Here is a 23,878-nt window from a genome sequence, read left to right as displayed (position 1 = left end):
TTTATTGGTTTTAGCAAACCAGCTTTAGGTGCATTACCACCACCACTTTATTTTAGTGTGGATTCTGAGTGGAGGCATAAAAAATTTATATTTTTTTAACTTAATTTCTGTAAATCAAACATGTTCATATTTTATCTCCTCAGTTTCACTGTTGTATTAATGATAATCGTTTGACTGCAATTTGAGTTTTCTGTGGAGAAAAGTGAATGGAGGAGAAACATAACGATGAGCCTCTCAGAACACACAAGCCAGCAAACCGTGAGGTAGATTTGGTACAACATCAGAAGACCACAGCTGAAAGAGTTTTTTGTTCCAGGTTTCACTGTAAACATCATCATTAACTCCTGTCTCACTGCAGTCATGCTTTATGTGTTGTCTGAGGAAGAATAATCTCCAGAGGCTGTAAAACATTCAAATGACCACATAGTGAAATTAAAACACTGCAATTAAACACTGTAGTGGATTTAAACATCATTTATGGATCATCATGAAGGTTCACTTACACACTGGATGGAATTTGTTTGTATTCTGAAATACAGGTGATGGACACAGTTATTATAAAATCTGTGTTTAGTCACTATAAGATAATTGTTGTCTCTAATTTATCAATTAAATATTCATTAAATCCACTTTTAAGAATTTAAGTGTAAATCTTTTCTATGCAAACTTCACATCTTTACCTTCTTCCTCCTCATTTTCTTACAGATCACAATAATAGCAACAACACCAACGAGAACAATGAGACAAAGGACTACAATAAGGATGATCCCAATTAGTCTTCCATCTGATCCTCCACCTGTTAAACCAGAACAGAGTCTTTATTATCTGCTGCATCAGTAAATCAGCTTTTACTCTGTAAATGTGTAGTGGATCAGGACCTTTTGATTCTTTAAGCACCATCTCCTTCTCCAAGCTGCTGTGCTCAATCACACAGGTGTAGGTGTGTTTCTGCAGCTCCTCAGCTGAGACGTTCAGAATGCTCCTCTTCTGGAAGCTTCCATCCTGGTTGGGTAACGTCTCTCTGAGATCCACATATTCATGTACGTATACTCCGTCTTTCTGCCAGGAGATATTCAGTGCTTTGGGAAAGAAACCTGTAGCATGACACACCACCTCTGGAGAAAATGTGTTTCTCTTGAACAGTGACACTGTAGGAGGAACTGCAGAGACACACAGAAAAATAAATATTAGGAAACTCTGTAAAAATGTACACACTTTACACTCTTCATCCTCTTAATCACTGCTCTCACTTCCTCCTTACTAATCCTATCCACTTCCTGCTTTACCAACTCCACATCATCCAACCTTCTCTCTCTCTCTCATTTTCCTCATTCATCAGCTGCTCAAAATACTCCCTCCATCTTCTCAACACACTCTCCTCACTAGTCAACACATTTCCATCTCCATCCTTTATTGCTCTAACTTGCAGCACATCCTTCCCAGCTCAGTTCCTCTGCCTGGACAATCGCTACAAATCTTTTTCTCCTTCCTCAGTGTCCAACTTCTCCTACAGCTCCTCATATGCCTTTTCCTTGGCTTTCGCCACATCCCTCTTTACCTGCAGCTGCATATCCTTGTACTCCTGCCTACTTTTCTCACCACTCTCTCGATCCTAACTCTGTTTCTCCAACCTCTTTCTCCTTATGCTCTCCTGCACTTCCTCATTCCACCACCACATCTTTTTGTCTTTCTTTCTATTTCCAGATGTCACACCAAGAACCTTCTAGCTGTCTCCATTATCACATCTGCAGTAATTACCCAATCATCCAACACCTCTTCACCACCACCGAGCCCCTGTCTGACCTCTTCTCTGAACCTCACACTACACTCTTCCTCCTTCAGTTTCCACCATCTTATTCTTCTTTCAGCCCTCACTCTCCTTCTCTTCTTCTTCACCTCCAAAACCATCCTACAGACCACCATGTCTAGCTACACTGTCCCCGCCAACACCTTACAGTCTCCAATCTCCTTCAGGTTGCATCTCCTACATAGAACATAGTTCACCTGTGTGTCCACGTCACCCTATGATCCTCCTTCTTCTTAAAATACATGACCACCACTGCCATTTCCATCCTTTTAGCAAAATTTACCACCATCTGCCCTTCCACATTCCTCTCCTTAAAGCCATACCTACCATCACCTCCTCATCACCTCTGTTCCCTTCACCTACATGCCCATTGAAATCCGCCCCAATCACCAATCGTTATACTTTGCTATAATCCAATATAATTACCAATTAAAATGTTCCTTGTACATTAATTAGTTCCTTGTACATTATTCTGAAATGTACAAAGTCTAGACTTTGTACATTTCAGAATAAAAATAAACCTTCACACACTGAACGTGCTTCAGTGTGTGTGTTTTAGTGTGACGTTGGACTGAAGAATGTGAGCAAATGATACACACCTTCCTTATCTAGAGTCCGTCTGCTATAAGACATGAACTTCTTTAACCAGTCGATACACTCCATCTCCAGGTAGTTTTTCATGTATTTCGCCTCATATCCTGTAGGATCCCACGTCTTTATAAAGATCAGAGCTCGGGGATTGGCTACTGTCCAGGTTCCAGTGTTCAGATCCAGACTGAAGAAATCTTCTCCATTATAAGCGTACTGTTCATATCCTCTAGTGGAGCCGTCATCATCAAGCTTACAGCCGTACATCCTCTGTAGAGTATGAACTCCTACACACACACACACACACACACACACACACAGAGTTCAGCTGAGCTCTTATCACTCTCATATATACACACACATATATATATATATAGTTTGTATGTATTTGGTGAAATGTCAATATATTTTCTTCTCATTGTGCCGTTTTCAGCCAATCGACCGATTTCCTATAATTCTACCACTGGTGTATCATTTCCTGTCTCTCACACGCCACAGACGTACACTAGATTATGAAGCTCACAATAGGCAGGCACAAGGCAGTGGATGAGACAGAGGGAGTCTGTCATGACTCAGAACAGACACATTCCTGATCACATGATCATCATCATCATCATCATCATCATCATCATCATCTTTTCTATGCTTGTGTTCTATATGGTGGATGTTCAGTCTGGATACATTCATTAGATAACAACATCTGAAATAATTATTTATTAATATATTAATATGATGTGAGGTTCAGTTACCAGCGTTACACTAAAACTGATAGTAATAATCACTACTTTTAACTGAAGTACATGTCAGAGCTCAAAACATCTTTACTTCTTCTTCTACTACTAATTCGAGTGAAAAAGTGCAGTCAGAACTTCAACTTTTACCAGAGACTTTTAAAACATCAGTATCTGCACTACTGAAGTGTAGTGAACTCCTTAATGTTTGTACACACTCCTGTTAGTACTGTGTGTGTGTGTGTGTGTGTGTGTGTGTGTGTGTGTGTGTGTGTGTGTGTGTGTGTGTGTGTGTGTGTGTGTGTGTATTAGTTATTAAAGCTGAGTGTGTTTTACCTTCAGTCTGTTTAAAGTCCTCCATCACATTACCCAGGTAGAAAATGAAGGTTTCCTGATCATGCAGATGTTTCTGTATCTCTCTATCCCAGTAATCTGAATCATCTGCCCTGATCTTCTGGATCCACTCTGTCTTTGGAATCATCTTCCTGATGTTGCTGTCATAGTACACAAACTGCTCTCCATCAAACAGACTGATAGCACTGAACTCTGGGAAACGTGTTCCTGGTGTGATTGCAGTGTTGAGATACTGCAGAACGTGTGGCTCTGAAACAATGTAAATTATTTAATATTTACATAAAGTTAATGATTCACCTCAAACAGAACATTCATATTATCATCAGCCTCAAAGTGTGAAACAGGGACATGAGGAATCTTTTTCACCCATGAACCGGTCACCACAGAGTCCTGAACTAAACCCCATTAATCCCATTAAAATGAACTGGTTTACTGTTTAATCTCCAACACAAGATCTCAGCCTAAACATTACTGCAACTTTGGATGGAAATAAATGTGATGTTTTATAAAGCTGCTAAAACAATTCTACAATAAATATGTGTTAAAAAGGTTTTATATATTATGTGTGAGAACTTTTCTGTATTTTCTTTAGTAAAATTGAGCAAGTCAGTAAATAAATTAGATAAGAAACGCTACAAATTTTTCTTCCTGATTTTGGTCAAAGTCTTCTGATGTTCCTACATGTATTTATGTAGAAAGAGCAGTGAACACAGTGACTCTTTACCAACATGTGTGTGATAACTGCTTTGACAAAAACCTTTTCTATCACTTAAAATTGTTCTTTTAATACTGACAAAATCACAGCAACTGACTTTTTGGAGAAATCGTCCATTAAAGATCCTCAGAGTGTTAAAGACTCGTAGTGACACAGATATTAACGCATTTCACCTTTATTTCTTAACTTCAGTACTTTAGCACATAAAGAGCACTGTGAGATTAATAATCACACATTCATAACTTTTTACATCACATTATACATCATACATAACATTTACATGAATACAATTTCAGACGAGTTGATATTTAAACTCACCTGCTGAGGAGAGATGGAGAGAAGCAGTGAAGAAAAGCAGAACCGCCATTAACACTTTATTTAGGAATAAAAACTAATTATTCTTCTTATATTAGTATCATTATTGTTAGTAGAAGTATCTCTGTTTCAGTAGTTAGAGCCAAGACTGATTTCATTGTTTTGCTGTCGGCTTCTTGTGCTGACAGAGAATTCATTATTTTCACTTCCCCAAATTAAGACTCCGTTTTCTTTTCTCCATTTGACCTAAAACTAAAGTCACATGCTTCTGCAAGGAACAAGTCATGTGACTAATAACTATAAACTTCATTTTAACCTGGACGTGATGATTTGGTCCCGAAATTTTCTGCAGGGAAGCAAAAAGCTGCATCCGCCTTAACTGAATACTCAATCCAGTCTCTTTTCTGAATCCACGTCTATAAAAATGACCTCATTTTAGTACCAAACACTCGTGTTGGATACGTACTAAGTACGACTTGCATAGTTCCATATATCCCAAAATCATCCTGGCAGGTGTCATCATTCCGGTTGGAACCAGTAATTAAAATAAATTAAAACAGTGTTTTGGTAAATGTAAAGGTAAATTCAGGAGAGTGAATACCAGGAAGGCAGCAGGACCAGATGGTCACAGATCGGGTTCTGAAAGCCTGCGCCAGCCAGCACCGGTGTTCACTGAGATATTCAACCTCTTCCTGGAACAGTCTGTTGTCCACTCATGCTTTAAACAGTCCACCATTGTCCATGTACTACAGTACAGTTCTCTCCATGCTCACCTCTTAGTTGGAGGTCCTAGGACTCAGTCAATGAATCTCTAACTTCCTGACAGACAGACCACAAGCGGTACGGGTGGGCAAACACACCTCATCCACCCTCACCCTTAGCACTGGAGCTCCTCAGGGTTGTGTTCTGAGCCCCCTGCTGTACTCACTGTACACACATGACTGTGTGGCCACTTCCAACTCCACCACCATCATCAAGTTTGCTGACGACACTGTTGTGGTGGGCCTGATCTCCAACAACAATGAGAAGGCCTACCTACAGGAGATTAAAAACCTGGAGAGATGGTGCCAGGAGAACAACCTTCTCCTGAAAGTCAGCATGACAAAGTATTTAATAGTTTGCTTCTGCAGAAAGCAGGAGCGGTCAGACTAATTGCTAAATAAGAGAGTGGACAGGTTCCGGTATCTAGGTGTTCACATAAGACAGGACCTGTTTTGGTCCTGTCAGATCAGCACCCTGGTGAAGAAGTACCGGCATAGTCTCTACCATCCGAGGTATTTAAAACTTTTTCCTCAGGTCCCTTGAGAACCTCCTGACGAGTAGCATCACTTCCTGGTTCGGGAACAGCACCATGCAGGACAGACGAGACCTCCAGAGGGTGGTGCGTTCAGCTGAACATACAAACCACACCGAGCTTCCTGACCTGCAGGACCTCTACAGCACGTGGTGCCGGACCAGAGCCAGGAAGATTGTGAAGGACCTCAGCAATCCCAACAATGGATTTTTTTATTTTTTCCTGTTATGTTTAGGGAAGCGCTTCAACTCCTTACAAGCAAACACAGAGAGAATGAGGAGCTTCTTCCCGCAGGCCATTCGGAGTTTAAACCAGGAAAAACCCAGCAACTAGAACTGGACCTCTCTCTCCATCTCACTTTCCTTCACTGCACAATTATTTCTGCACTATTAAACTGTCACATCACAGTGTCACTATCTATCTATCTATCTATCTATCTATCTATCTATCTATCTATCTATCTATCTATCTATCTATCTATCTATCTATCTATCTATCTATCTATCTATCTATCCATCTATCTATCCATCTATCTATCTATCTAAAGCACGTGTAAATTATTGTCCTGTAAATTTATTTATGTAATTTAGCATGTACTGTATTTGATAAACAGATGCGCACATTTAATTTAAATCCACTGGTTTCTTCGTGTAGAAACATGAAACTCTACAGCGCCGTTTATCGGCCAATTAATATAATTACAACATATGACCAAATCAGAACACTTGAGTCCCATCTAGTGGCCAAATTATGTAAGGACAACACTGTTTTTGAACATTTATATAATGATTATATGAGGTGTTGAAAAACAGATAAATAAGTCTAAAACAGTTAATTATCTACATTATGTCACAATATACACAAATGATTGCTTTATGACTTTATATTTGAATAATATGTGCAGCACTGATACTGGATGTTTTTTTGTTAGACTTCTAGACAGTTTATGTGGAGTATTTTATTTTCAATTCGAATTGAAGAGCAGACACTAAACTTCCCAACAGCCACTGGAAGTCCATGTAAATAAACACACACACACACACACCTGATTCCAATTCACTGCTGATTAGCAAATACACAGACACACACACACGTGCAAACATGAACATATGCAGCACTTAATACTTGGTTTTGTTCCCTTTACATGAATTGCATGTAAAAAAAAATTGATGCTGTGTGGCATGAAGGTGATCAGACTGTGGAACATGGAGGTGATCAGTCTGTGGAACATTGTCTCTGCTTCAAGAGCAACGCGACACGTGGAATGTGACAGTTGTAGCTCATGTTCTGGAGACGTCTGTGTGTGGTGTCTCTTAAAGCACTGACTCCAGCTGCAGTCCACTCCTCGTGAATCTCCTCAAATTCTTCGATGGGCTTCACTTCACCTTTTTCTCCCACATTTATTCTTCTATTCAACTTTCCATCACTACTCACAGCACTCATTCTCTTACTTAGTCCCATAGAGATGTGATTCTTGGTCCATAGTTCAGCTTCTGTCCTTTGCTTCTTTGTTTTGTGTTTTCATTGAAGTTGCATTGTTACACACACACACACACACACACACACACACACACACACACATTTAAAAAAAAATATATATATACACTTTAATCAAAAACTTTAGATACAAAACATACACACACACACACACACACACACACACACACACACACACACACACACACACACACACACACACACACACACACACACACACACACACCACATTTAAAAACCAACATTTATGACTTAAGGTGCATCAGAGACCCAAACACTGATTTTGTTTATGAAAATATTGGAGGCAAGTAAACTGTTATCATTATTTCAGCATTATACAGTACACAGTGAAAAGATGAAGGTGCTACATGACAGATGAAAAATAAACATTTTACAAAGAATAAAAGTGCTGAAGCGCTTCATAAAATAATACCAGATTTCAGAAAGTCGCTAAAACTTTACAGGAAATCAGAATTAAGCAGCTTCTTCCTTCCAAACTGAAAAGCGAAGACCAGCTTCCACAAATGCTTCATTAGAATCGATTAGGAGGATGTTGATGATCTCAGGCTGTGCAGTGACGTCATCACCCATCTGATCCATATCCTGCTATTCAAATCTCCTCAGTTCCACTGTTGTATTATGGATGATCTTCTGACTGCAGGTTGAATTTATGTGTGGAGGAGGTGAATGGAGGTGAAACACAACACAACACAAACCCTGAGGTAGATTTGGTACAACAGCAGGAGACCTCAGATGAAGAACATTAATATTCCAGATTACAGTGTAAACATCATCATGTCTTACTCTCTCACTGCAGCAGGATCACACACTCTCACACTTCAGGAGTTATTGGAGGAAGAATCTCCTTCAGAGGCTGTAAAACATTCAAATCATCACAACGTGAAATCAAAACACTGCACATAAACACTGTAGTGGATTTAAACATCATTTATGGATCATAAAGTTTCACTTACAGGTCTGGACAGAACAAGTCTGAATCCTGAAACACAGATGATGAACACACAGTTATTATCAAATCTGTGTTTATTCAGAATCAGATTATTATTGTTTTATTTAACAATTGAAGTAGAAAATATGTGAAATATTCATTAAATCCTGTTTCAAAAATTACAAAGTTTGAATCTGGTCTCTGTAAACTTCATACCCGTCTCTTTCCTCCTTTCACCAGAGTTTTTCTTCTTCCAAACCACAATTACAGTAACAAAAGCAACGAGAACAACGACCACACCAACGATGATAACAATCAGTCCTCCACGTGATCCATCACCTGATCCTCCACCTGGACCTTTATCTGATCCTCCATCTGTTAAATGATCACAGAGTGTTTATTATCTGCTGCATCAGTAAATCAGTGTTCACTCTGTAAATGTGTAGATTTATAGGAAAGTGTTTCTCCGACCTCTCAGGATTCGTCTCTCGCTCACAGGCAGCACTAAATCCTTCTCCAAGCTGCTGTGCTCAATCACACAGGTGTAGGTGTGTTTCTGCAGCTCCTCAGCTGAGACTTTCAGAATGCTCCTCTTCTGGAAGCTTCCATCCTGGTTGGGTAACGTCTCACTGAGCTCCACGTCCTCATGCACATCCTCTCCGTCCTTCTGCCATTTAATATTCAGTTCTTTGGGGAAGAAACCTGTAGCATGACACACCACCTCTGGAGAAGACAAGTTTTTCTGGAACACAGATGCTGCAGGAGGAACTGCAGAAACACAGAGACATCAATATAATAAACCCTGTGAGATTTAATTATTTATAAATGACTCTAAAGGAAAATAAAATATTTAAAAAAAAATTATGAAGGAAGCTGCAGGACCTACATTAGACCATCTATGTGTGTGTGTGTGTGTGTGTGTGTGTGTGTGTGTGTGTGTGTGTGTGTGTGTGTGTGTGTGCGTGTGTGTTAAAAAAGTGTTATTAGTGTGTACACTATCAGTGTGTGTGTTGTAGTGAGGATTGTGTGTAGAATGATTGAAGTGTGTTACAGTAACACAGTAGATCACACACTTTTCCTCTCCAGAGTCTCTCTGCTGTAAGACACAAACTTCTTCATCCAGTCGATACACTCAGTCTCCAGGAAGTTCTTCCTGTATTTAGCCTCAGCTCTAATAGGGTCCCATCTGTTTATAAAGATCTCAGCTTCATTATTAACTGCAGTCCAGCTTCCAGTGTTCAGATCCAGACTGAAGAAATCTTCTCCATCATAACCGTACTGATCGTATCCTCTAGTGGTGCCGTTACCATCAATCTCACAGCCGTACATCCTCTGTAGAGTATGAACTCCTGCACACACACACACACACACACACACACACACACACACACACACACACACACACACACACACACACAAGCACATTGCTAAACTGCAGCTCAGTGTCTGGACACACTCATGTTAGTACTTCATGTGTGTAGAATCCTGAAGAATAATTCAGGAATAATGAAGATCTCGTATGGTGGAGGTGAACGTGATCTTGTTCCTGGTGAATCAGATGTGATTTTGCTTTGCAACATCTAATGATGATGTCACCAAATACATAATGTATAAAACTTGTGGTTGGTGGAAGTGAGGTTTAAATTCACACCTGCAGTTACACCATAATGCAGTCAATGTGTGTGTTAATTATTAAAGCGGTGTGTGTGTTTTACCTTCAGTCTGATTAAACTCCTGCTTTATTAAATTCAGGTAGAATATAAAAATTTCCTGATTAGCATGCTGCTTCTGAGTCTCTCTGTCCCAGTAATCTGCATCATCTGCACTGATATTCTGGATCCACTCTGTCTTTGGGATCATCTTCCTGATGTTGCTGTCATAGAACACAAACTGCTCTCCATCAAACAGACCAACAGCAGTGAACTCTGGGAAATGTGTTCCTGGTGGGGGTCCAGTGTGGAGGTACTGCAGAGAGTGTGGATCTGTACACAATAATGAATGGTTTAACAATTACAATTAAATCTAAAAACACAAACATTCAACTGCCTTTTACAGTGTTGCTCTGTACATTCACAAGATCTCTAAACATTCTAAACCAAACAGCGCCTCTAGGGGCCAACTGGAGCAACTGCACCGTGGGGAAAAAATAAACAAAGAAACAAACATAAAGTTTACAAACATAAAGACTTCCGTTATTTTCCGTTTTTATAGTTTAGGTTATTGTGATGTTCTTACTTTAATGCACCACTAGATAGCACTCAAGCTTCTTGATAGAGATTAACAAGAGAGAAAAGAGGGAAGTAGGCGAAAAGAAAATTGTGTGCATATGAATCCATGTGACGTTGCTTTTTCCTTACAGTTATTAAAGTTCCTATGAGGAATATACTTTTTGCTTGCTTTCCTACATGAAGACATAACAGTTATAATGCCATAAACACACGTTATCTCTATCTAGATCTTATAACACCCATCTAAAATATGTGATACTTTAAAAAAATGTGTGATAAATTCATTCATTGTGTTGAAGATTCGCAGTGACAGACATTATATAATGATAAGTTTAGTAGTTCAGCACCGCGCGCGCACTTCAGGATAAATAATGACTTGTTCTGAATCTGCTGAAATATTGACAAACATCTACATCTGTACAAACTGGATTATATTTATTTATTAAAACTCACCTGCTGAGGAGACACGAAGAGAAAATACTGAAATAAGCAGAAGCTTCAAGGAAGCACTTCCATCATCCATCTTAAAAAAACTCAATTATTATATTTCTTTTGTGTAAAAAAAAAAAAAATCCTAAACTTCGTAAAAGTCTTTACAAGACTGCTGCAGACCCTTTCCCTCGTGACTTCCTCTGTTGTTTTGGGGTTTTTTGCCCCGCCTACATACAGTACCAGCTGACATCACTATCAGAGTGTGTGTTGTAGTGAGGGAGTGTGTTATTAGTGTGTACACTATCAGTGTGTGTGTTGTAGTGAGGGAGTGTGTTATTAGTGTGTACACTATCAGTGTGTGTGTTGTAGTGAGGGAGTGTGTTATTAGTGTGTACACTATCAGAGTGTGTGTTGTAGTGAGGGAGTGTGTTATTAGTGTGTACACTATCAGTGTGTGTGTTGTAGTGAGGGAGTGTGTTATTAGTGTGTACACTATCAGTGTGTGTGTTGTAGTGAGGGAGTGTGTTATTAGTGTGTACACTATCAGTGTGTGTGTTGTAGTGAGGGAGTGTGTTATTAGTGTGTACACTATCAGTGTGTGTGTTGTAGAGAGGGGGTGTGTTATTAGTGTGTACACTATCAGTGTGTGTGTTGTAGTGAGGGAGTGTGTTATTAGTGTGTACACTATCAATGTGTGTGCTGTAGTGAGGGAGTGTGTTATTAGTGTGTACACTATCAGTGTGTGTGTTGTAGTGAGGGAGTGTGTTATTAGTGTGTACACTATCAGTGTGTGTGTTGTAGTGAGGGAGTGTGTTATCAGTGTGTACACTATCAGTGTGTGTGTTGTAGTGAGGGAGTGTGTTATCAGTGTGTACACTATCAGTGTGTGTGTTGTAGTGAGGGAGTGTGTTATTAGTGTGTACACTATCAGTGTGTGTTGTAGTAAGGGAGTGTGTTATTAGTGTGTACACTATCAGTGTGTGTGTTTTAGTGAGGGAGTGTGTTATTAGTGTGTACACTATCAGTGTGTGTGTTGTAGTGAGGGAGTGTTATTAGTGTGTACACTATCAGTGTGTGTGTTGTAGTGAGGGAGTGTGTTATCAGTGTGTACACTATCAGTGTGTGTGTTGTAGTGAGGGAGTGTGTTATTAGTGTGTACACTATCAGTGTGTGTGTTGTAGTGAGGGAGTGTGTTATTAGTGTGTACACTATCAGTGTGTGAGTTGTAGTGAGGGGGTGTGTTATTAGTGTGTACACTATCAGTGTGTGTGTTGTAGTGAGGGAGTGTGTTATCAGTGTGTACACTATCAGTGTGTGTGTTGTAGTGAGGGGGTGTGTTATTAGTGTGTACACTATCAGTGTGTGTGTTGTAGTGAGGATTGTGTGTAGAATGATTGAAGTGTGTTACAGGAACACAGTAGATCACACACTTTTCCTCTCCAGAGTCTCTCTGCTGTTTTTGTTCTTCTGAGTCTCTCTGTCCCAGTAATCTGCATCATCTGCACTGATGTTCTGGATCCACTCTGTCTTTCGGACCATCCTGCTGATGTTGCTGTCACAGAACACAAACTGCTGTCCATCCACCTGTCCAACAGCAGTGAACTCTGGGAAATGTATTCCTGGTGTGCCTTCAGTGTAGAGGTACTGCAGAGAGTGTGGCTCTGTACACAAGTGTTAATAATGGAGGAGGGAGGGATTATAATATATTGTGCTGTATGCTTATACATCATTCGGGTAAAACAGGTTTCTTGGCTGAAAGTCTGCCCCCAAGTGGTTGAATATATAAATGAATGCTCTGAGCAATTCCACTTATGAACAAATGACGTCACTCAGTGTTAAATTCTCATTGGGTTTTTTTTTTGTTCCTTAAAAGTGTGACTGCCGGTAGACTGGAGGGTGATGCAAGAAAAGTTTTTATTTACCGATGACACTTTAAAGTCTCCGCACTGTTAGAAAGGAGTTCTATGGTGTTGTGCATTAATGAGTCCATCCTGATGAAGACACTTTTAATATTGACGTGTTTCCTACTTTCCACTTTAGCAGGTAAGAAGTGTTTATTATTTATTCTATTGTTTAAAGTGTATGGGTTGAGGGTAGAGCTTTGTGGATATGATCCTGAAATGGTAACACCTTCCATACTGATGTTGTATAGAAACAATCAATTCTTCAATCAAATGTCAACCCTATCCAACTAAATGCCTTAATACAAAACACAAACCATTTCATTCTCCTCATGCATTCTGTCACATGGTCATATATCTTTGCATTGCTGCAGATCTTGTGATCCATCCATTGTAGTCTATGTAATATTAATAGTGATGGCTTTCAAAAACACTGTGAATATCAGTATCAGCAGAACTTCAGATTGGAATGGAAACGTGGTACCGTGAAATCATCTTTGTGATTCCTGTATTATAATTTCACTCATTGCTGTTTCTCGTGTTTGCAGACACACACACTCTACACTACTTCTACACTGTAGTCACAGCACAACTCAATTCCTCCATCAGCTCCAAAACCCAGTTCACTGCCGTCGCTCTGCTGGACGGAGAGCAGTTTCTGTCCTACAGCAGCAGCAGCGTGAAGCTCAGTGTGAAGGACTGGATGAAGAAGACTGAGGCAGAAACGTACTGGAGGAGTGAGGCACAGGACATGCAAAGCAATCAGGACAACTTCAACAGCATAATGAGCACAGTGATGACCAACGTTAATCACAGTGAAGGTAAAAATGAATGGCATGCAATGACTTTCTGAACCGAAGTCCAACATCTTAAACGCTGAGCTTCCACCTCCCAGTGATCCCAGTATTCATCCCAGTATTATTACATGTAATTTTCTGTTACATAATTGAGAACAAACTATCCATGAAAGGACAATAATGTCCATCTGGTTTCCAGTTGGCACTGTAATGTGACCACCTTTGGGGGGGGTGGAGCTTAGTGGTTAAGGCATTGGACTTTAGATCCGTAGGTCAAATCCCAGCCACATCAAACTGCCACTCTTGGGCCCCTGAGCAAGGCCCTTAACTCCATAGATGTTGATGGTCCGAAGTCCACATACTTTGAGATGTAGACCTCTTGGAAAATGATTTTCATAACCAAAAGCCATTTTTAATGTATTATAGTAAATGAATCATTTGTAGTTTCAATGTCATCAGCCGGAAATCGCAGCAGTACGTATTACAGTAAGCAGTAAAAAAATGGACTTCCCTGATTTTTTTTTGGAATCCTGAACAGTTCGGTGTATCGACAGTATCATGTCTGAGAGGAAGTGAGATTCATTGGTGGTTTGTTTGTTAATGGAAAGAGAAATTCCCCGAGGGAAATCGATTTCAAGAAGTCGAGTGTCAAAACAATACTTTTCTAGTTTAATAATTAATAATAAGAAAATGATATAATAATAATAATAATAAATCACATTATGTTTGTTGTTCTGTTCAGGCAAATGTGTAATAAAAGGGTCAATAAGCAACAGCTCAGTAACGTCATTGCACTCATGTCACCCCGGTGTGTGTGTGTGTGTGTGTGTGTGTGTGTGTGTGTGTGTGTGTGTGTGTAGATGTTCACACTCTCCAGAAATTCTACGGTTGTGAGCTCCACGATGGCGGCACCACCAGAGGATACGATTGGTTTGGTTTTGACGGAGAAGATTTCATCAGTCTGGATCTGAGCGCTAAATCCTGGACCGCGGCGAAACCTCAGGCTGAGATCCTGAAAACGAAGTGGGATTCACACCGCTGCACTTTGTTCCGCGAAAGCTACCTCAGGAACGAGTGTGTAGATCTGTTGAAGAAGTTCACGTCTCAGTGCAGAGACACTCTGGAGAGGAAAGGTGAAGCGTGTGTGATCTGCTCTGTTACTGTAACACACTAAGAACACACACACACACACACACACACACACACACACACACAATTTACCTGCTACCTTCTCATGTTATTTCCAAAATAAATCTCAGTGTTGTAATATTTATGTCTCTGTGTGTCTCTGAAGTTTCTCCCACGGCTTCACTGTTCCACAAAAGCTCGCCGTCTCCAGAGGTGGTGTGTCATGCTACAGGTTTCTTTCCCAAGGCACTGAATATCTCCTGGCAGAAGGACGGAGAGGACGTGTATGAGGATGTGGAACTCAAAGAGACGTTACCCAACGAGGATGGAAGCTTCCAGAAGAGGAGCATTCTGAAAGTCTCAGCTGAGGAGCTGCAGGAACACACCTACACCTGTGTGATTGAGCACAGCAGCTTGGAGAAGGAGATGGTGCTCAAAGTACCAAAAGGTCCTGATCCACTACAGAATTACAGAGTGAAACTTATTGATGCAGCAGATAATAAAGACTCTGTGTTGATTTTACAGACGGAGGAGCATTTTGGATCATTGCTGGTGTGGGCGTGGCTGTCGTCGTTATTGCTGTTGTTGCCGGAATTGTGGTCTGGAGGAAGTAGAATTCCGGTGAGTGGAGGAAGGAGGAAGATGTGAAGTCTTTATAGAACAGATTGAGAGAAATGTGGATTTCAGGATAATCTGATGTCACCTTTGTGCTTTGTAAAGTTCAGTTCCACTGTATGTCAAACACAGTGCACAGATTTTATTATAACTTTCTCTCCATTGTCTGTCTTTCAAAGTTGTGTAACGCTACACAAAAAAGGATTGCATTCGGTACACGTGGTTTTTTTTTCACGTGTTCGGTATGAATCCGTGTAACGTTACACCCCGAGTCTTTCAGGCTGTAGACCTCCTCCTCAAACCCCCGTAAATCGGCCTGTAACACTTCCACCAGACCTGGAAATGGAAACAATTGTTTAGTTTTAATGTAAATCTGAATCGTTTGAATGTTTCAGAGATTCTCGAGGAGCTTCCTCGCCATCTCGCATGTCTGACTGTGATTCTCTTTCTTTCTGACAGAGTAAGACATGATGTTAACATCTGGAATAACAATCTGTGTGTGAAGGGGAAAAAAACAAGAAGAAGAGTCTGTGGTAACATCCAATCTCACCTCAGAGCTCATCCTCTTTCTTTCCATGTGATCTTCTAAGAGGAGATGAATGAGATGATGAGGAGGACATTAAGGATTACATATTGTTCTCTCACACACACACACACACACACACACACACACACACACACACACACACAACACACACACACACACACAACACACACACACACACACACACACACACACACACATAAGCAGGTGCTTCTGTTTTGGCTTTTCTGTACAGTGTAATATGGCCAGTCGAATACTACAGTATATCATACAGTATTAATTGTAATATTAATGCTATTATGGGATTCATTTTTTAATTCCTGATTGTTACGTATTAATTACAGCGACGTCATTTGTAAGGGTTGATTTCGATAACTGATTGTGTACAATACCAGATACTATAATTGTAAAAAAAACGGATCAAACTGCCAACATACTTATAGCTAATAGTTGATGTTTTAAGGTCAAGAGATTTGTTCATCCTGATGTTCAAGGAAGGAGACTGATATCAAAGAATCTTTATTTATCGCCAACGTATTGATCTTGAATAATTCTTTTTCTTGTTTTAAGCAGTAATAATGTAGAATTAGTAACATGTAGCAGTATAAATGTAGCGTTAGTTAAGGCAACTTTTACATTAGTTTAGAATCTCGAAATTGTTATTGAAGTTGAATTAAGCTCATTGTTGTGTCCTGCGACTTGAAATGCATTTGATAAATGCCTAATGTACCATTATACATGATACGCTGTGTTTCTGACAGTTATTTCTAATGTAATAATGAATGTTTCTATATTTATACTGTATACACAGTTTGTATATAAAAGAATGCAATAAAATCTATTTTAAAATATGAATTTCTTTGAATGCATTTTATTCACCAATAATAAGGTTATGTGTTACACTAATCCATTTTTTACTGTACAGTTATGAGCAAATCACTATAATAAAAAAAAAAACCCCGCTGCTGTGAGCTTGATTTTCAATAACAGCAGCTCTGACAGTACCGTCTTTCTACATTGCATGCATTATATGGCCAAAAGTTTGTGGATACATAACCATAACTTTGGTATGTGCTTTTTAAACATCCAATTCCACATTTAGTTCCCACTGGATTTCATAGAAAAGCACTGTGGGAAACTTTCCAGGCCAGAAGGCTTAAGACCAGAGAACAATAGACTAAAGTTCAGTACCAGAAGTATGCATATGTGAGAAACACTTGAAAGCACATCTAATTCCCACACATGTCTGAGGTGAGATGTATCGATTTCACAGTAAGGTGGCCTGGTCCACAGTGCAGCTGGGTCACGTGGGATGTTGCAGAAAAAAAAAGCATCTGCTCTTGCATTTCTTCCAACAGCCATCACCCTACTGAACCCTTCACTGCACCATTGGGACCCTAATCTCTCATTAATGCTTGACTGATGTCACTGCCTGTAATCATCTTGATGTTCTTCTGCACTCATGTTCATCATGTATCATCAATGCATAATTATCCCAATTTATAATTGTAAATTCATAGTTTATTTGATCCTAGTTTATCTTATATTGCTTATTCTAGATTAACTTATTAACTTACACTTTACACTTATTTACTTATCCACCAAGCAATGATTCATACTGGTTTTATATATATATATATTTTTTTTTTATTTTTTTGTTATTTTCACATCAATTTTATTATTTATGTATTTAATGATTTAAGATACATTTATGTCACATTTCATATTCAGTGCCTGTTAGAATGCGCTCCACTGCAGTGGTAGGTAAAACCTGCACACTTTAAATATTTTCGGTAACTGATGACCTATCTTAAATCCTGAATTCTTATTGGTCCGAATAATGAACCACCCATAGCTCTGAAAACAAGCCTCTCATGGTTTTCCCCGATCACAGAGGTTTATACTGTATACTCGCAATACTGTATACTGTATTAACGCACTTATTTTTTCTTACTGTCTTTGGCTCAAGATTTGGACCATAAAATGAAGGTCTACAGTGATGCAGTGAAAGCTTTGCATTTTCTTTTACTGGTTATTCATTCTTCATCAGCAGGTGAGTTTAGAAATAAAAAACTATCAATGAAACAGAAACCTGTATTATAAAGGACTTGCTGCGACAACGCAGTAATATTGTAGATTCTTCTGGTTTGTATGTTAGAGATATTTTCCTAATATGCGACAACATTTAACCAACTGTTACAGCTCTTTATTTACTTTTTATCTTCAGAATATATACGATTTATAACAAGAAAAAACAAGTCCTGGACTCCTTCCAAATCTAATAAACATCAGCTAACAGAACATATGTCAGTTCGTTTATTTTTAGCCTTAATTTGTGTAACTGATTGTTACTATTAAAATGAACATAAAGTTTGCTGGGTTGTAGGAACTCTGTAGGAATGCATGATTTCTTATAGCTGCCTGTCTTCATGAGAATGGTGAATGCACTGTATCTGTTCTGCTTGTGCATGGGTTCTTACAGGTCTCATGTTTTGTGTAATGTTGGTATTTAATGTTGTATAGGACGTTTGAAGGTTGAACGTGTGTGCATGAGATACAGGCTTTTATGTACACTGTCTTTTACTTTCACTTTTCAAATTTCACACAGAAGTGCACACACACACACACACACACACACACACACACACACACACACACACACACACACACACACACACACACACACACACACAATAAAGGTTTTTGTCTCTCGCCTTATTTTCTTTGCTATGTTGAAATGAAACTCAAAACACTTAATTAAGGTCGAAGGCCAGATGAGGCACTGGACAGACAGAGCCAGATTTACACATATACTGTATGAACCCTAAAAAGATTCAATTATTAAATTCTCAATTACTTGGCTTGATTAGGCAATGTTATTTTTCCTATTTAATACATAGCCTATTTAAGTCACGTTTTATAACGTATTTTATTTTTGGTGTTGGTTTTTGTCTGTGTCGTCTGTAAATAGGATTTAAGACCAATTTTCAATATCACTTGGTGCATATGTGTGGGATGAACCAAGGAGGAATCTGTTACATTTTTAAACGACTTTTGTTGCCAATACAATTCAAATAGTCACTCATTCAACACATATGAAAATATATATTGCATAGTCCTTCCTTTATTTATAAATAAAAAAACATATATCCTATTCTTCTAGACAAAGACATCTGTTCCTTTGTTGTAGAATTGAGGTTGTAACTATAGTGTACATATATTTTTGGGCTGTTTCCTTTCTGCAGTCTGTAAAATTTCGTTAGTTAACTATTAGTAGAAGAAAGGGTTATGGCTGCCTCTCATGTGCCACTGCCTCTCTATTCTGATTTTGAGCTCAAGATTAGCAGTTTGTGCTTCTGAGGTTTAAAGCATGTTTAAAGGGATGTACTTGGTATTGATGAGAACATTAATTTGTCAATATTTTCCTAAATATTTGTAACAATGGAAGTTGCAGCATATTTTATATTACAGATATATTACAATATTACAGAGCTCCTATTTATTAAGAGAAATTCCATAATCATAATGAATGTTCCAGATAGTTGTCAATGAGCAGTTTGACAGCATCAATACATCTATGACATCTATAATTAAAAAACAAGAATACAGGTACAGGTATACCATTATGTGTCATAATTCTGGACTTTGCCAGCTGCATAACAAACAATTTTTGTTTGCCATTTTTTACTTTATATGTGATGAGTGTTAATAAACATTTACACTTTTACAGACACACACTCTCTGCAGTTCCTCTACACTGCAGGCACAGGAATACATTTACCAGATTTTATTGCTGTGGGTCTGGTGGATGGAGAGCAGTATGTGTACTATGACAGCAACATCAGGAAGGCGATTCTAAAAACAGAGTGGATAAAGAAGTTTGATGCTAATGGTAAACATAACTGGAACTCAGAATTCACTCAGGACAATCAGGAGTGGTTCTTACACAATTTGGCCTCATCACTGCAGAGCTTTAACCACACTAAAGGTAAAACACACACAGGTTTCACAGTGCCGTATATTATCACTTGTCTCATTTGTCCAGCCAGTTTCATAATGAACAACTCCTCATAATAAAATTGAACAACTGTCATGTGCCAGTTCATGCCTTCTGTCTGGTTAAAAACTTATAAACGCTCCGACTTCTGCTCACCCCTTTCCTCTAATGGCCAGTCAGACATATACTCTAAACTGGTTTTGGGCCTGTGGTTTAATAATGGCCAGTGAACAAGGGAAAAAGAAACTCTTTTGAACACAAGGACCACCTACTGCATACCCTTGGGACACTTAGTGTGAACCAATGGACAGCCCTCTAAAACGTGCTGCACACATCAACTCTAATGCATCGAGGATTCCTAGGAAGACAATCTGCAAATCAGGAGTGGTTCTTACACAATTCTCCCTCAGAAAGTATTACACAATTTTAAAGTGACAGATGCCAAAAAAAGACAAGAAAATGTAGTGTAACAATTTAGGAAGAAAGTGGGCTTGATTTACACTTGTTTACGTTACACTTGTGTTTTCGAAGGAGGTCTTCATACAGCCCAGTACATGTATGGCTGTGAGCTTGATGATGATGGCACCACTCGAGCATATTACCAGGATGGTTATGATGGAGAAGATTTCATCGGTCTGGATCTGGACTCTGGAACCTGGATCACAACCAAACCTCAAGCTGAGATCATTGAGAGCAAGTGGGAGGCTACAGGACACAGGGCTAAATACTGTAAAGATTATCTACAGCATGAGTGTGTTGAAACACTGAGGAATTTCCTCTCTCATTCCAGAGAGTTTCTGGAGAGGAAAGGTAAAAAAAACAAAAAAATAAAGTAAAGCTGTTCATTGACCATCAGCAGTGATGGAAACATTTGTGTTGCTTTAGTAAAGGGGAAGAATTCATTGAATTGTGTATTTAAGAAGCTTACAATGAAACAAATTAATCTTTCGATAGGAGATTTGCAAAGTAAACTTTTTAAAATATGTGGTGTTATGTTTTCAGTATCAGATCATTTTTATGTTATTAAGCTTTACATCTTTTATACTACTTGTTTACGAATATTTGCGTTGCTGTAATACATTTCAAATCAGCTCAATTTAACACTGAGAGTGAGTTTGTAAGATTGTCTTTTGATTATATTTTTAATATTTTAAACAGTGGTGGAGAGTAAGGAAGTAAATGTAATTAATTTCTGTACTTAAGTACCGTATTTTTTGGACTATAAGCCGCTACTTTTTTCCCACGTTTTGAACCCCGCGGCTTAAACAACGAAGCGGCTAATTTATGAATTTTTCCTGGGTTTTTCCCGGTTTCACAAACTTCAAGCCAAAAAAAACTGAACCCCATAACATTAGACCAATGAAATTTATGAACGGAAACGAAAAAACGCACCTCGCCTGTGTTCTAAGCTGCACGGCATCGGGAGAAAAACTGATTTTTAAACGCACGACGATGCCAAAAGATAAACTCCCGAGAGAAATAGTTGGGAAGGAAGGAGGAAGACAGTGAACAATGACTTTCTTGGTCGGCTACTGTTTAGATACAAGCCGTTGTAACGCGTTGAGTCTGGGTGAAGGGAGAGCTCGCTTCTGGAATGCTATTCCCAAAATACCGCTATGCTCCTAAAGGAAGCGCAACATATTTCACCCGTTAAACCGTGTGTAACGTGTCTTTCGTTAAAGCCTGTGTAAAGGACATTAGTGTAGACACCTGCGGCTTATACACAGGTTTATATACACTATACACTTATTTATGTTCAAAATAAAAATATTTGTACAATTCAGTGGGTGCGGCTTATATATGGGTGCGCTTTATAGTCCGGAAATTACGGTAGATTTCTTACATATCTGTACTTTACTGAAGTGTTTACATTTCGAGAGACTTTTACTGTAACTTCACTACATTTCAAAGTCAAATTTCTCAATTTTTAATCGACTACATTTTGTGAAATCTTGGGGTAAATTAAATGAAATAATTTTATTTATGTGGATAAAAACGTAACCGGCCAAACACGCAGCAAGTCACCAATCAAGCTCTGAGTTGATTAAGCAAGAGCCTTCTGTCAAATGATAATTGGAACATTATAGCCATAATAAATTATAGTACTTGATACATCAGTGCATTTGAAGGCAAAAAACTTTTGTACATTTACTCAAGTAAAGGTTTAAAGGGACACTTTTACTTTTTACTGGAGTCCCATTTTACCTACTGTATCTCTACTTTTACTTGTCTCTACTTTTCTAGTACATGGTCCATTTTTTGTCCACCACTGATTATAAAATCCACATTTTTAAATAAAATGGTTGTAGTAGATATTAGATATTAGAAACTAAAACAAAAAATATATAATCTTCAAAATTAAAAATTAAAAATCTATTTAAAAATTAATATTTTTTTTTTAAGGTTTTATATCTTGAATATGTCTCTTTATGTTTTTGCAGTTCAACCAGAGACATCACTGTTCCAGAAACACTCGTCTCCTCCAGAGGTGGTGTGTCATGCTACAGGTTTCTTCCCCAAAGCACTGCTGATCTCCTGGCAGAAGAACGGAGACGAGGTGTATGAGGACGTGGAGCTCAGAGAGACGTTACCCAACCTGGATGGAAGCTTCCAGAAGAGAAGCATTCTGAAAGTCTCAGCTGAGGAGCTGCAGAAACACAACTACACCTGTGTGATTGAGCACAGCAGCTTGGAGAAGGATTTAGTGCTGCCTGTGAGCGAGAGACGAATCCTGAGAGGTCGGAGAAACACTTTCCTAAAAATCTACACATTTACAGAGTGAACACTAATTTACTGATGCAGCAGATAATAAACACTCTGATGATTTAACAGATGGAGGATCAGATGGAGGATCAGGTGGAGGACAGATTGGTATCATCATCATTTGTGTAGTCGTGGCTCTCGCTGTTCTCGTTGTTGCTGGAATTTTCATCTGGAAGAAGAAGAACTCTGGTAAGGGGAAGAAGACTGATAGTATTTATTCAAATATTTTACATTTTATTTTTTTTTAAGTTTAATTGAGAAATTAGACACAGCAATAATCAGATTCTGACTAAAACTCACTCTACAGATTTGATAATAACTGTGTGTTCATCATCTGTGTTTCAGGACACAAACATGTTCCTGTTCCATCCAGCTCCTGTAAGTGAAACTTTAGGATCCATAAATGATGTTTAAATCCACTACAGTGTTTATGTGCAGTGTTTTGATTTCACGTTGTGATGATTTGAATGTTTTACAGCCTCTGAAGGAGATTCTTCCTCCAATAACTCCTGAAGTGTGAGAGTGTGTGATCCTGCTGCAGTGAGAGAGTAAGACATGATGATGTTTACACTGTAATCTGGAATATAAATCTGTGTGTGGAGGGAAAATCCAGCAGAAATGCCTGTGCCGTGCTTTAATTATACATTAAAAGTATATTTCTCTCTCTCTCACACACACACACACACACACACACACACACACACACACACACACACACACACACACACGCACACACACTTATATCAGTATAAGCTATTTATCATGTGAATTGGGATTTTTAGGGGTTTATTTTTTTTTTCTTTTTCTTAAAGAAATATTTAAATCTGTTCTGTAACACACACTGACAGAAAGTGTGTTGTTCAGATGTGAGGGATGTGCATAATGCATCTGTTCTGTCACTCTAACTATCTGAATGAAATTATTTTCTTTACTCTGTCTGACAGATTAATAGCATTATTTTTAATTTACTTTTATTTTTCAGTATTTTTATTTTTATACACCGTTGTGCTCTGAGGATAAAGTGTAACAAAATCTTACCAATTTATTCTATTATATCTAGAATTATTACAACCTTAATAAATAATAGAACGTGAATATTTTGTATATTAGTTCATAACTACATGAACCAACTCCAGTCACACAGTTATTAATATTATTGATGAATTAATGGGATGGAATTCATGTCCTTTTTCACTGAAACTATTGCACTTGCACATCACATC

General features: G+C 38.6%; 4 protein-coding genes across 11 annotated transcripts in view; 2 read left to right on the top strand and 2 right to left on the bottom strand.

Moving 5' to 3' along the window:
• The window catches only part of LOC310718412 (BOLA class I histocompatibility antigen, alpha chain BL3-6-like), a 35,049-nt gene extending 23,934 nt beyond the window's left edge, over positions 1–11,115 (bottom strand). The window contains exons 1-6 of one of the 5 annotated variants that reach the window (XM_083527225.1): positions 10,932–11,115; positions 9,966–10,232; positions 9,324–9,599; positions 8,722–9,018; positions 8,467–8,625; positions 7,529–8,175 (exon numbers count right to left, since the gene is read on the bottom strand). In XM_083527225.1, the coding sequence (XP_083383351.1) occupies positions 8,141–8,175; positions 8,467–8,625; positions 8,722–9,018; positions 9,324–9,599; positions 9,966–10,232; positions 10,932–11,001 (1,104 nt within the window). In that variant the 5' untranslated portion in view covers positions 11,002–11,115 and the 3' untranslated portion in view covers positions 7,529–8,140. Of the gene's footprint in view, positions 1–7,528; positions 8,302–8,466; positions 8,626–8,721; positions 9,019–9,323; positions 9,600–9,965; positions 10,233–10,931 lie in introns of those variants that run through there. The other 4 variants (XM_083527227.1, XM_083527228.1, XM_083527229.1 and 1 more) reach the window with 4 other exon arrangements.
• LOC310718419 (patr class I histocompatibility antigen, A-5 alpha chain-like) lies at positions 197–4,716 on the bottom strand. Of its 2 annotated transcripts, XR_014531150.1 has the most exons (6): positions 4,514–4,716; positions 3,463–3,729; positions 2,407–2,682; positions 879–1,160; positions 504–784; positions 197–400 (listed from the first exon to the last, which is right to left on the bottom strand). XR_014531150.1 is itself a non-coding variant. In XM_083527239.1 (5 exons), the coding sequence occupies exons 1-5, from the start codon at positions 4,560–4,562 to the stop codon at positions 669–671; spliced, it is 1,002 nt and encodes a 333-aa protein (XP_083383365.1). In that variant the 5' UTR covers positions 4,563–4,675; the 3' UTR covers positions 654–668. The 2 variants fall into 2 exon arrangements, 1 of the variants encoding a protein (XP_083383365.1); XM_083527239.1 differs by lacking the exon at positions 197–400 and having other exon boundaries at positions 654–796; positions 4,514–4,675.
• A 1,663-nt stretch (positions 11,116–12,778) lies between the features above and the next one.
• On the top strand, positions 12,779–16,746 carry LOC310718420 (BOLA class I histocompatibility antigen, alpha chain BL3-7-like). Its single transcript, XM_083527240.1, has 6 exons — positions 12,779–12,953; positions 13,360–13,632; positions 14,469–14,741; positions 14,903–15,184; positions 15,262–15,357; positions 15,811–16,746. The coding sequence occupies exons 1-5, from the start codon at positions 12,875–12,877 to the stop codon at positions 15,348–15,350; spliced, it is 996 nt and encodes a 331-aa protein (XP_083383366.1). The 5' UTR covers positions 12,779–12,874; the 3' UTR covers positions 15,351–15,357; positions 15,811–16,746.
• A 1,047-nt stretch (positions 16,747–17,793) lies between these two features.
• LOC310718413 (BOLA class I histocompatibility antigen, alpha chain BL3-7-like) lies at positions 17,794–23,257 on the top strand. Of its 3 annotated transcripts, none has more exons than XM_083527232.1 (7): positions 17,794–17,948; positions 19,626–19,883; positions 20,424–20,702; positions 22,334–22,630; positions 22,749–22,844; positions 23,001–23,033; positions 23,134–23,257. In XM_083527232.1, the coding sequence occupies exons 1-7, from the start codon at positions 17,879–17,881 to the stop codon at positions 23,166–23,168; spliced, it is 1,068 nt and encodes a 355-aa protein (XP_083383358.1). In that variant the 5' UTR covers positions 17,794–17,878; the 3' UTR covers positions 23,169–23,257. The 3 variants fall into 3 exon arrangements, with proteins under 3 accessions (XP_083383358.1, XP_083383357.1, XP_083383356.1); XM_083527231.1 differs by having other exon boundaries at positions 17,795–17,948; positions 22,737–22,844; XM_083527230.1 differs by having other exon boundaries at positions 17,795–17,948; positions 22,725–22,844.
• The last annotated feature ends 621 nt before the right edge of the window (positions 23,258–23,878 follow it).

Source organism: Silurus aristotelis (assembly GCF_946808225.1).
Source record: "Silurus aristotelis genome assembly, chromosome: 23".
Taxonomy (NCBI): Eukaryota; Metazoa; Chordata; class Actinopteri; order Siluriformes; family Siluridae; genus Silurus; species Silurus aristotelis.
This window is presented reverse-complemented; position numbering and strand designations above follow the sequence as displayed.